Source organism: Hibiscus syriacus, unplaced genomic scaffold (genome assembly GCF_006381635.1).
Source record: "Hibiscus syriacus cultivar Baekdansim isolate YM2019G1 unplaced genomic scaffold, ASM638163v2 tig00112498_pilon, whole genome shotgun sequence".
In the NCBI taxonomy this organism is placed as follows: domain Eukaryota; kingdom Viridiplantae; phylum Streptophyta; class Magnoliopsida; order Malvales; family Malvaceae; genus Hibiscus; species Hibiscus syriacus.
This window is the reverse complement of record NW_024063347.1, coordinates 478,469-491,263: the sequence shown is the minus strand read 5'-3', so window position 1 is coordinate 491,263 and position 12,795 is coordinate 478,469. Positions and strand designations below refer to the sequence as shown.

At 34.3% G+C, this 12,795-nt stretch overlaps 2 protein-coding genes across 2 annotated transcripts; one reads left to right on the top strand and one right to left on the bottom strand.

The window, feature by feature from the left end:
- The first annotated feature begins 3,027 nt into the window (after positions 1–3,027).
- On the top strand, positions 3,028–3,567 carry LOC120180481 (auxin-responsive protein SAUR50-like). The gene has a single exon (XM_039185795.1). The coding sequence runs from the start codon at positions 3,070–3,072 to the stop codon at positions 3,415–3,417; it is 348 nt and encodes a 115-aa protein (XP_039041726.1). The 5' UTR covers positions 3,028–3,069; the 3' UTR covers positions 3,418–3,567.
- Positions 3,568–7,241: 3,674 nt separating this feature from the next.
- Positions 7,242–7,863, bottom strand: LOC120180524 (auxin-responsive protein SAUR50-like). The gene has a single exon (XM_039185838.1). The coding sequence runs from the start codon at positions 7,747–7,749 to the stop codon at positions 7,312–7,314; it is 438 nt and encodes a 145-aa protein (XP_039041769.1). The 5' UTR covers positions 7,750–7,863; the 3' UTR covers positions 7,242–7,311.
- Positions 7,864–12,795: the final 4,932 nt, after the last annotated feature.

Below are 12,795 nucleotides of genomic sequence, written 5' to 3'. Positions count from 1 at the left end.
CGCTACATGCCGCGTTTTCCATGGATCCGTATTTTTTAGGTACGTCCGTAAGTTCTTGGCATTCCAGATTTATCACGGCCTTAAGCCGCAAAATAGGTCCTTTCCCCTTCTTTTATTTCTTTTTTAAGATTGGTTTTTGGAATAAAAATATTTGATTTTTTTTTATTTATTATTATAGACAGCCTAGGCAACTTAGACGCGCATATATAACAAGTCAAGCCACCGCTCCCTGGCCATTAGGCCCTCATTTAATTTATGAAATCGGTGTCTACATTTTTATCGGCAGTTAGGAACATGTTTATTGCTTTTATTATATGCTTTCCTATTATAGGATCCATCTCTTTTCATGCTACTTGCTTATCCCTTATAGATCCACTCTCCATCTATTGATATTTTGCTATACAAAACACTAATTCGAGAAATAAAATAATAATTAAAATATGTGGATATTATTATTGAATCGAACGAAGTAAAATATATATAAAATTAAAATACAAAAATAAGATTGTTTATTTGTATATAGACATGTACTCAAATGAGTAGAGAGTCGAATCAATAGAAGAAGAATTTTAGTTGAGGCTTGTATAAATAGTTTCCTTAAGACATATTTGTTCTCTCATCGGTGCTTTGAGTAACGTTGGATGTCGATATCTCAAGATACAACAACAAACGACCACAATAGTAAATACAATAGCAGTGATCAGTCGAACGCAATCTTATATTTCCCTATTAATAGAAAGAATGAATTTAAAAGTAATTTTTTTAGTGTTTTTTATTCCAAAGTTTGTAAGTTGTGTCTAAGATTTATGTGAATTAACCTTTACATAGTGGAGAGGAAATGAATTCAAAGGGTAAGACCATTTGATGAAGAGTTAAGACCATTGTTAAAGAGAATTGTTGAAAAGCTAATTAATATGTTTATGGTTGAATTGATGTAACTTTAAATCTAAGATTAAATTATTCACCAATTGGCATGGTTTATTATTAATAAATTAATTAACCATCAACGAGGGTTGATTCAAGTGATAAACAATTTGATAGTGTTTAAGTAAATCTTGAGTTCGAGTCATTATGTATGCATAAAATATTTGTTGGGAGACTCAATCACCAAAGTCATGTGTGTGACACGGATCGGTCCGGATTAGTTAGGACAAAACCTTTAGAACCGGGAAGGTAACAAAAAAAATCAATTAACCAAGTGATATGACCTATGACTTATTATAAATAGCATAGTATTATTCGATTAATCCATTATTTTTTCCTAACATATTTTTCAACTAAATAGTGTCCTCGAACCATCTGCTTTTCTACGTTAAGTATGACATCGATCGTTAATGTAAAAAAAAATATTGGATCATCAAGAATTTTAAGAATATTTTAATAAAATGAATGTGATTAAAGAGTTTAAAAAAAGGTAGGCGTCAATTGGGCAGAACGTACGTAATAGCCGTAACAAAGCATTGAGAAGAGCACGCTTTAATTTGGTAGAAATTAATGACCCGCTCTGACGCTCTCTGAACCTTAGAACATGGGGACTGTCTTGGATATATACAGATGCGAGCCAAGTGGTCCAAGCATCATTCAATTTTCAAAATTACTTTTAATTATGACTATATATATCCACCAAGGCAAAAAAAAATACATATGAAATGTGAATACATGCAGATATACAGAAAAATTAGATGATGTTTCATTCATATACGTAAATGACGATAAGGAAAAAGAGGGACAGAATTGTGTTAAGATCGTGGGGTTATGTCGATGATGCAAAATAAAGGGGGATGTTGCAGATGAGACAAAAGCCTTATATTGATGGCTTCTGAATTAAATGATGAAATTATTTCAATCCATCAAAAACCTGAATGATGATAATAATAATAATAGAAAGCACGTACATAACTGCATGTGAATTGGCTGCAATGGATTCACATAAGCAGAAGCTCAAAATTTTAGAAAAAGAGAGTGACAAGTGGATTGATAAAGCTTGGGTACAGTTAACATTATTGTCCTCTGATGATGTAAACCAATCAGTGTGTATATACAAAGAAGAAAAAGGGGGAGGAATTGGCCTTGGGAGTGTCACCTTCGCCTGCATTTGATAACATTTCCTCTCATTAAGTTTTGATGGTTCGCAAGCCATTGCTTCCCTTTATTTGCTCATGGCGCCTTTCATTATCTTCATTTGGATAATGTCCTGCGGAGTGAAAATTTGGAAAGATAAAAGAGGGGGGGGGGGAGTTCAATATATGTGTTTACTTCATAAAGGACCGTGGGAGAAAATATAATAAAATTTAGGGTAAACTTTTTAATTGGTACCCCACTTATTTTTGTGTTTTCATTTTCATCGCTCAATTATTTTTTTAAGTCATATAATGTTATTTTTTTTATACAAACGAAGGTCTATGAAAAACCACATCCGAAGGGCATACAAAGTCTGGCCGCAGAACAACTAAAGGAACACCAACACAAGAACATGTACCAAGAACAAAATAAAAACGCCAATAATAGAGAACGTCTCAATAAGAAATCCCTATTACCCTTAACAAACAGAGTTCCATAAAAAAGGGTAATATATATCAATTCAGGAAAGTCTTGAAAAGTGAAGGTGTAAGAATAGAAACATAGACGATAGAAGTGTCAAGTCAAGGACTAAAGTACAGTAGCATCATGGGTGAAGCTGGGATGTTATTTTTGAAGTTCCCAATTTACTTTATTCTAAATATGCATCATAATTCATTGCGATAATATCCGTTGTTCGACGATTTTACCGACATGATACGATTAAAAACGCGTTTGCGAGATGGAGAAGGGAGGGACATGATGTCCTATGGGAGGGCAACAATGGGGGGTTTCCTCCAGGCATGTCCTATGAGCTCTCACATACCCCAAAAACACCCATGGTCTGTTATTCTGTCCCCACAACCCCATATGCCTTGGTTTCTCTCTTTCTAGCACGCACACCATATATACACTACACCTCCCCTCCACTCTTCATTCTCCTCTAAACTATTCTGTCTTTGCTCATTTAATCCCCACCAAGTTCAGTACAGCCTCCAAAGGAAAAGCAAAATGGCTATCAGGAAACCAAACAAATTGCCTCAAGCAGCAGTGATCAAGCAAATCCTGAAAAGATGCTCCAGCTTAGGAAAGAAACAAAGCTACGATGAACAAGGACTCCCCGTTGATGTCCCCAAAGGCCATTTCGTTGTATATGTCGGCGAAAACAGGAGCAGATACATCGTTCCCATCTCTTTCTTGACCCGACCCGAGTTCCAGACCTTGCTCCATCAAGCTGAAGAAGAGTTTGGTTTCGATCACGACAAGGGCCTCACCATTCCTTGTGAAGAAGTTGTTTTCCGCTCTCTAACATCGATGCTCAGATGTAAAACACGAACTGAGAAAAGCTACCATTGTTGAAGGATATAACTATAAGGCTGGTTAATGGAGAAGACGATTAAGGTGAAGCTGCTTCATTGCTTCTCTTAGATTTTTCTCTGACCCCAAAAACCCAGGAATATTAATTATTTTATGTCTGGGATATAGGTTTGTAAGTCAACACCGATGTAGCCTGTGAGAGAACTAATGTCAAGAATTTTGGGGTTGCCTATTGGCTCTCCTTTGTTTTTATTTCCTTTTGCTCTGCATTATCTGTCTCTTGCACGCTCCCCGCTTCTTCTGCCTGTATTGTCTCTTAGCTTTCAGGTCTTTTTTATTTTTATTTTCTGGGTACGTACACACGCCTGTTTCTGGTTAACTCAACAGTTAAAGCCGTTGGAAGCGATGTCTAAGTTCTAACAGCCAACTCATTGGAATCATGGGATGTTTTGCCAGAGACAGAAGGTAAAACTCATCAAAACAAAAAGAATCCATTTAAGAAAGGAACAAGGTTGAAGACACAATGGAATCGTTGCTTTCAGTAGTAACCTTGTTTGATCTTGTTTCTGGTTTATCTAAAACTTCTAAAAGACAAACACTTTCCTTGTGTTTTATACATCTGTCAACTGAAAGCATTGTTCTTTAATATTCTTTTAAGAGAATAATTAGTTTTGAAACATTTTTATATCTGAATCCAAATAACATACTTGTATTTTCTTCTACCTTTTAACCCAATCATCGTCCAGTTATCGTACTATCTAATTTATTTTAATTCCATTGAAACTCAAAAATGTTTAGACCACATTGATCTATCAACATCGCATCTAGGATGCCATGTGATGGGGACCCACAACGAAGAAATCACGTATATGTTGGAGAAGATGACCAACAGTGGCTACAGTCAAGTCATAGGGATGACCAACGAATTGGAAGGCTCAGATTGCAGACCAACTTCCCCCAAATCTATAAAAACACAGCAATATAATATCATCTTTACATTTTAATTTAACATGATTACGATGTTATTTGTTAATCCAAATTGTTAGTTCTGTTAATTATACTAATAACATTATTGAAGTATGAGATCAAATTACACCAAATAGAAACACAAGGGTGAAATCGCAAAGTTTAGCATATAAAAGGACCAAAACAGTAATTTAACCCTTATAGAATCAAAATTGATTGATAAAGTTGTTAATGTTCTAAGGTTAATGGAGAGTTTGGATACAGTATTCTTGGGCATATTTAAATTTGATTTAATCTTTGACCATAAGATGATAAAACTGTGTTCTGGGATGGATCTAGGTGGGAGTGTTCGTGCTCTCAAAATTTTTAAATTTCTATATGCTTTCTGATTGAAGAACATGGCTGATGGCTTAGGCAAGACCAGTGGACAACATTACAGAAACAAAAGCAGTTCCTCATCTTACGTTATCTTATTCACCTAATCAGTTTTCAGTTGAGATTTTAACCAAAATCATCAACTCAAATGCAGATTCTGAAACAGCACTGTTAAGAAAACAGTTTCAAAACCCGTATTTTTTTAAGTTAATGAATGCTTAATTATTGACTTAAGCATACATCAATTTAATTGAGAAATTATTATTACTTTTGAAACACTGTTAAGTACGATTCTGCCATTAAACACTGTAAAAACCATATTATTTTATGCAGACAAGAAAACAGTTAAAACAGTTTCACTGTCTTATTGTTTCATCTTTTACTTATTTAGTACATGGATTAAGTATTGTAAAAAACATCATAAAATATAAAATCCATATATTTTCCTTAAAGCAAGGGACCACCACCAATCAAATTCATCAAAAATGACAAATAATAGAATATATGATTGGCCGCGAATTATGCTGTGATCTTTCGGGTCTGCTTTACCCTAAAAATTAAAGGGTTAGATTCAAATCTTTTAAGTAATAAATTACAGTTGCTGGATTTTTTTACCAAGTTCTGTATGCTTCCTTGTATTTTCTATATATTTTCTTTTTCATTGTTTATTCATACATGTCTAATCTTGTCTCCTTTGGCTGTTTAGTTCTTTAGTAAAAGTTAAGGCTTTTTTCTTTTTAATAGAATAAAATGTGTGTCGCCTGTCGTATTTATCTGGTAATTTCTGTAGGATAATTTTCTTACGTAATATGTCCCATGAAAAGACAATTCCTTCACTAGATCTTGTAGTAAAATTCAAGTGTTGGATCTTAATTGATTCTCTAAGCGTGCACTTGTCGTTTACTTCAAGGACAAAACGTACGTGATTAGTGCAACGCGTACTGTGATTAAGACAATACTATGTATAATATATTCTATAATCACATTGATAAAGCCGCTAATTGAAATCAGCTTAATCTCGCTGATTCGGGTGGTTATAATTAAAACATTACATCCAATAGATATAATTATTTATTTTTGAGATTTTAGACATTGCATGCCCCAAGATTTGAGGAAAATAATCTGCTAAAGTCTCGCGATTGTTTGTCCGGAGTTGAGTTCAAATAAGAATCCCTTTCATGACGGACGGAGGAATTTATATAATTCTAATGGGTGAAAACATATTTTCAATCAAAAATACAAATAAAATATCTATAAAAAAAAAATTAGAGGAACAACCGTTCCCACCCGCTCCCCTTCAGTCCATCTCTGATTCCTTTTGAGCCAAATTAGTGATTTGACTGGAAAAAACTTGTTATTTATCATTGCTTTTACTGTTCGGACAGTTAAAATGATGATAAACCCATCGTGACCCAAGTTTATGTAAGCCTGCTATTTGATGCCAATGTGAAAAAGACAGCATCTTTATGAAATTATTATTAGTTCGATTCGGTTGAAAAAACTTGCTTTTTCTCCCCAAGACCAAGAAAGTAGTGATTATGATAATGCTCCACTATGTTTGGTTCTTGTACATTTCCCCTTCCGTTTCCTATTTTTATAAGGTTCTTTTAGGACATTGAATAGGGCATCCATTTGCTTAGCCAGATAATCTTCATTTCTTTGAGTTTATATAATATTAACCTTTATTTATTAATTATAAATTGACGTATACTTTAAATAGAGCTGATTTGATCTTTGTCATTCCGAACCATCATAATAGGTAACGCAAGGCACTTTGTATCTGGTCAGTGTGTGACTTGACTTGGGAGTGGAGCCAATCGTGGAAAATTCTACCGGTTCAGAGCAGTTGACCCATTTGTTTCCAACCAAATACCCGCTTGTAACAGTGAGCCACAAGAACGGCCGGTTTTGGAATAAAAATAGTAACTCTTTCCCGGTCAGACTGCATTTTTTAAAATCATGGGTTGCAAATAAATCAAGGTTCATTAATATTATCAAATCAAACGCCCATCAATTTTCATAAATTTTGCGCTATTACAACGCCACACATGCACAATTATTCAAAACACACTATGTAATTCTTTATTACAACACTAGTGATCCAGACAATATACAACACTACATGTATATATATATATATATACACATGTTGGTTATATTATGTTTTCATAAAATAATTAACTGAATTATATGATATTCTAGACTATAATATTTTCTAAAATATATCCTTAATCATTCAATATATCTCAGATTTTACAACAGTGAATGATTTGTAAATGAACTTGGGATGACTCGGCATTTTTTTCACCTTCTCAGCCATCTCCATGAACTCAGCATTCTACTTGGGCATCATACATTGGCTCAGCTCATTTTAGCCCCGGATTTAACCAATTACAAATGATTTTGGAGAAGAAAGGACAAAAAAGTATAACCCCGCCAACTTACCTTTGTCACTAAGGTAAGTGAAAACTCGTTACTCATTGTTTTCGTGCTTCAACAGTGTTCAATAATCAGTTGTTCGCTTGAGGTAACATGGAACTGAGTCGAAATTCGTCGATTAAGAATCAAAGACTTTTCCTTCTCTTTCTGATATTATCAGAATGTTTTCTCGTAAAACCCATGAAGTAACGGTCGAGATTCCATACACAAATTACTCTTGATTCCCGAGTGGCACTTCTCTTTGAAGTCTTCCACGAATCTACCGAAGTGACCCGAATCCGAACGGGAAATGAACCGGATGACCTCCTCGAAAACGGACTCGTCGCAGGGGATCGTCAATGGGCCTTCGTTACTAAACCCGTACTCTTCCTCGGCTTCGATAAGGAATTTCTTAAACACGGGATGGTTCAGGTACGCCACCCACACCACGAATCTCCTGCGACTTGTCCCTACGCATACCGCCACGTGTCCCTCTGGCACGTCGGATGGGATGCGGCTGGCCAACATGCGAGCCTTGTTCCTCCACCGCCGCAGCATTTGCCGGAGCATCACGATGCCGCTGATTTTGCTACATTTGCCAATTCCCGCCGACATTTTCCTGAGAAACTATCAATTCAAAACGGAAGAGGAAGTCTTTGGCTCCAGAGTTGAGAGCTTAGCGATGATAAAAATAGAAGCTTTGGAGGAGGGGGTTGATAGTTTGGGAGAGACGAGGTTTTTATAAAGAGAAAATAATTTCGGTGACCGAAAATTTCTTATAATATACGATTTTGATAAACTTTATTTTGATTTGTCAAAATGATCAACAAAATCGTAATGCGATCTCTAAATCGCAACGCGATCTCCAGTATCGTAAATCAGTTTCCAGATTCGCAACGCGATTTTGACTATCGCGTTGCGATTTTAGAAAATCGCAATGCGAATATGTAAATCGTAACGCGATTCTGACTATCGCGTTGCGATAATACAAAATCGCAATGTGATTTTGAAAGCGCCATTAGTATCGCAACACGTATTTTATTTTCAAATTCCAAACACGAATATTAATATATCCCGTAATCGCAACTCTTAATCTAAAACCCCAAATCACAACTCAGCCTCATCTCCATCTCTCACTCTCTACGGCGACATCCGTCCCCATCTCCGACGAAATCCGTCCCCATCTCCGGCGAAATCCGTCTATCTCCATCTCTTAGAGCCACCCTCACAATCATTCACGATCAGAAATGAAAAATCAACCAAATCAACCACCGAGGGTTATTTTTTAATTATTTTTATTTTGAAAATTTTGCATTATTATTAGGTTTTTCATATTAAAATTGATGATAAGTTTACTGGTAATTTCAATAATAGATTAATCATTTCACTTAGATTGCTTATTAAATTCATTCGATTGCTTCCAATACTGCTAAACTATTTGAAACCGATGATCGCAACGCGAAATGAAAATCGCAACGACAAAATCGCAACGCGATTTTAGTTTCGCGTTGCGATAGTCATTTTCGTGTTGCAATTTTCATTTTAGTGTTGTGATTTTGAGTTTCAGAAACTATTATTCTTCTGCAAATTAAAACTTGAATGAATTGCATTACTTCAACAAAAAAACAGAGACAAATACGAAATTCACAGTGTTGCAAATTTAAGTTTGAAGAATAAACTATTACTACTCTTTATGTTTATTATTGTTTTTTGTATATCTTCACAGTGTAATTTTTGGTATATCTAACTTGGTATGTTTATTGTTTTTGTAGAACTTTTTTTCGGCTCAATTGACCTTAAGGAATAAAATCCGTCTTTTTTTCAGTCCATGGTGTAACACGATGTTCCAATGTTCCTGTAAATTTAAATAAATAATACTTAGTAAAATATATGATAAGTTACGAATTTAAAGAAATAATACCTGCGTAGTTTCTTTTCTTGTAGTACCACTGTTGAATAGAGGCTCGAAAAAACTCCATTAACATAGTAATGGGTAATTTCCGGGAATGACGACTTAGAGCGTTGATAGATTCTGCACTATTAGACGTTATGAAACCATATCTTTCTCCAAGTTGATGTACTCTTGACCATCTTTCAAACCCGACATCTTCTAGTGTTTGAGCACACTGAGGCAAAACACGTCTTAAACAATTTATATGCTTATTAAAATCCACTTCCCGATAAGCTTTTACAGTCTTCCAGTATGTCCATTTGTGATTTTTTATACCAGTAGACCTTGATTTTAGATTTCTATACAAATGAACACCACAAAGTCCATAAAAAATATTTGGGAAACACCTTCTAACAGCGTTGTCAATTGAGTTTGCCCTATCGGATATGATTGTCAGATTGTTAATAGGACCTATGTAATCCCTAAGATGCCCTATAAACCATGTCCATGAATCAGAGGTTTCATATTTGCCAACCCCGTAAGCTATTGGCAGTATCCCATTGTTAGCATCCATGGCTACTGCTAATAAGTTTACTCCAAGGTATCGACCTTTTAAATGTGCTCCATCAACTATAATAATTGGACGCATGCAAGTAATAAACGAACGAATTTACAAAATCATATACAGAAGAAATATAATCATTTAAATGTGAAATACATGTAACTAACAAAAATGAGTCAACAAAATTATATTGATTTACTAACCGCAGCACCAATGGCGATAAACAACAACTCAAAGCGTCCATCTCTATCTGTTTTGATATGAGTTACCGACCCAGGATTTTTCAGCTTTAAATTGTGACAATAAGCCGACAGTTGGGCAAACGATGCTTCTGGCGACCCCCTCAACAATTCCAAGGCATAACATTTGGCTCTCCAAGCTTGAGAATATGAGATACTAATCTTGAACCGAGCATTCATGTCAGTCATAATTTCATGTCCCTGATATACCCTGCCATTCAAAAACATTAACTCAGCCAGAAAACCACCCAACATCTTTTTGTTTGTATGCCTATGGTGAGAAAAAACTTAGGTTATTGAACATGTATGTTTATCAATAAAAGTCCTAACTTGAAACATTTCGCAATCTTTTATCCTCTTTGCAATCATACGACACGTACAGTTTTTATCAATCATACACCTTGTTTCGAAACGATCTTTGCTTGATTTGTTAACTTTTAGTTGATAGCCATCTTCCACACATTTCGTATACAAAGCTATCTTCAAGTCTTCCTTTGTATCAAAACAATCATTTTTCTTGATATGAATAATTTTTGTGTAACAATCAACTGCTATCTTTACCAACTCTTATTCCGGTATCTGAAGTAATTCTGGCATATTCCAGTTATACTCCCGTGGTATTTTCTTTGGGGACTTTTCTTCGGGGATTTCTTCTTCTTCTTTTTCTTCTTCAGGGTTATATGAATTACAGAATGGATGTTCAACATGTTCATTCATAGTCGTAACTTCCTCCTCATTATCATCAACAACATCTTCCTCAGCAGCAGCTGTTTCATCATCAAAATTCGGATATTGACCAATATCAAAATCATTACACGCATGGTCTGTTTCTTCTTCTGAAATATCATTAAAATCTGAGTATTGACCAAGATCAAAGTCCGGGTATTGACCAAGATCAAAGTCCGGGTATTGACCAAGATCAAATTTCGAATACTGACTAGTACTCACAATTTTTTCTGTTGGCTCATCATCGTCTAACTGGTCAATACGAAAACCGAAATTTGGTGTTGAAAGTTGATTGGGATTTGGTTTAGGGAAAGGTTGTGGGTTTTGAGATTGTGTTTGGTATTGGAAATGTGGTGAAACAAAATTTGCTTGGTGATGAAATTGTGGTGGAACCATTAAATTTTGAGCACCATAAACTGGGGTTGAAAAACTTAGTTTATTACTACCCGCTACTGACCCAACTTCACTACTTCTAGGTTCAACAACATACAATGTAACATCATCTTGCGAAACACTAATGTAAGCAATGAATCGTTCAACATCTTCATTGTCGGTTAACAAATAAACTTTACCTTTTCTCTGATAAGATAGCCTAAATCTACTTAAGGGCTCTAAATTCAATTTATTTGCAACACGTAATATTAGAGTTTCATAAGTTAACTTTTTTAATGATAGTTTTAGTTGAAGATTCATGGGTAAAGACATATTTTGTAAAACACCATGAACATTCTCCCATGACCCTCCAAAACACAAATCTATCCAAACATGATAAACATTATATGATTTCATTATTGTAAATTAATTTACTAAACAAACGAGCTGCGAAACTAAAACCTGTTGCTTGATGGGGAAGGATGTTAGATATAGGAACGAATGTCGCCAGAGAGAGTGATAGATGGAGATGGAATGAGTTGCGATCTAGGGATTTAGGTTATGAGTTGTTGCTGCTGCGTAGTTATATACTCAAAACATTTGTGTTGCGAAACTAAAACCTGTTGCGAATTTAAAATTCAGCGTTGCGACAGTCAGAATCGCGTTGTGATTATGTATTATCACGTTGCGATAGTCAGAATCGCGTTGCGATTTACATATTCGCATTGCGATTTTCTAAAATCGTAACGCGAATTTGGAAAATCGCAATGCGATAGTCAAAATCGCGTTGCGAATCTGGAAACTGATTTGCGATACTGGAGATCGCGTTGTGATTTAGAGATCGCATTGCGATTTTGTTGGTCATTTTGGCAAATCGAAAAAAAATTGATCAAAATCGTATATTATAAGAAATTTTCAATCACTGAAATTATTTTATGTTTTATAAAAGGGAAAAGTACGCTGTCTGCTGTTGACCAAGTAATTAAATTTCCAACATGTATTTTACATTGGACGATCAATAAATTATCTAAACTTAATAATTTTTTAAAAAATAAACTCAATAATTCTGCAACATAATATCAAAACAAGTAAAGACCAAATTAATGATCATACAAAATAAGTATTTGAAATAGAGAAGATAGATGTGGCGATTTGTTTGATTTTGATACATTGAACACTGTAAATGATATCATGTGATAATTATAACTAGTAATTCAAAGACAAAGGGTACGTGGGGAACTTTTTATTATTATTATTATTTTAGATTTGTAATCAAAAGACTTGAACAAGATTGGTATCTAAGGAGAATATATATTTTAATGTTTTTCCCAATTTTGATATACAAGAGTCAAATAAATTAAATACTAAAACTCATGTAACAAACATTATTAAATAAACTTGCTAATTGCCTCAAAATGCATATAAAACCTATTTTTTAAGATCGGAGGGATATGTAGGGTGGATGAAAAGAAGTACATATGAAGTTTTTACTATTCAAATTATAATGATTTTGGTGGGGTTGAAGACAGTATTATCACCTCTTGAATTTGTGATCTAAAATTCATCGAGAAATATTAATAGTATATACATGTTGCTAATAATTAAGAAAAATTCTAAATAAATATTATATCGTAATTACCTTAAATTATTTAAAAAATTTAAAATTTAAAATTTAACATTATTTCTGCTTTCAAAAATATTTTAAATCTTAATTTTTTTTTCTTTCTAAATCCAGTGGTAGAGGGGACTGAAGTTTTTTGTTTCTTAAATCATTTTAAAAATGCAGTTCCCTTTAAAAGCAACAATTTTCTTATTCATCATTATATGAATTTTATATCTGATCAACTGCCACGCCCCATGTGCGGGTATGC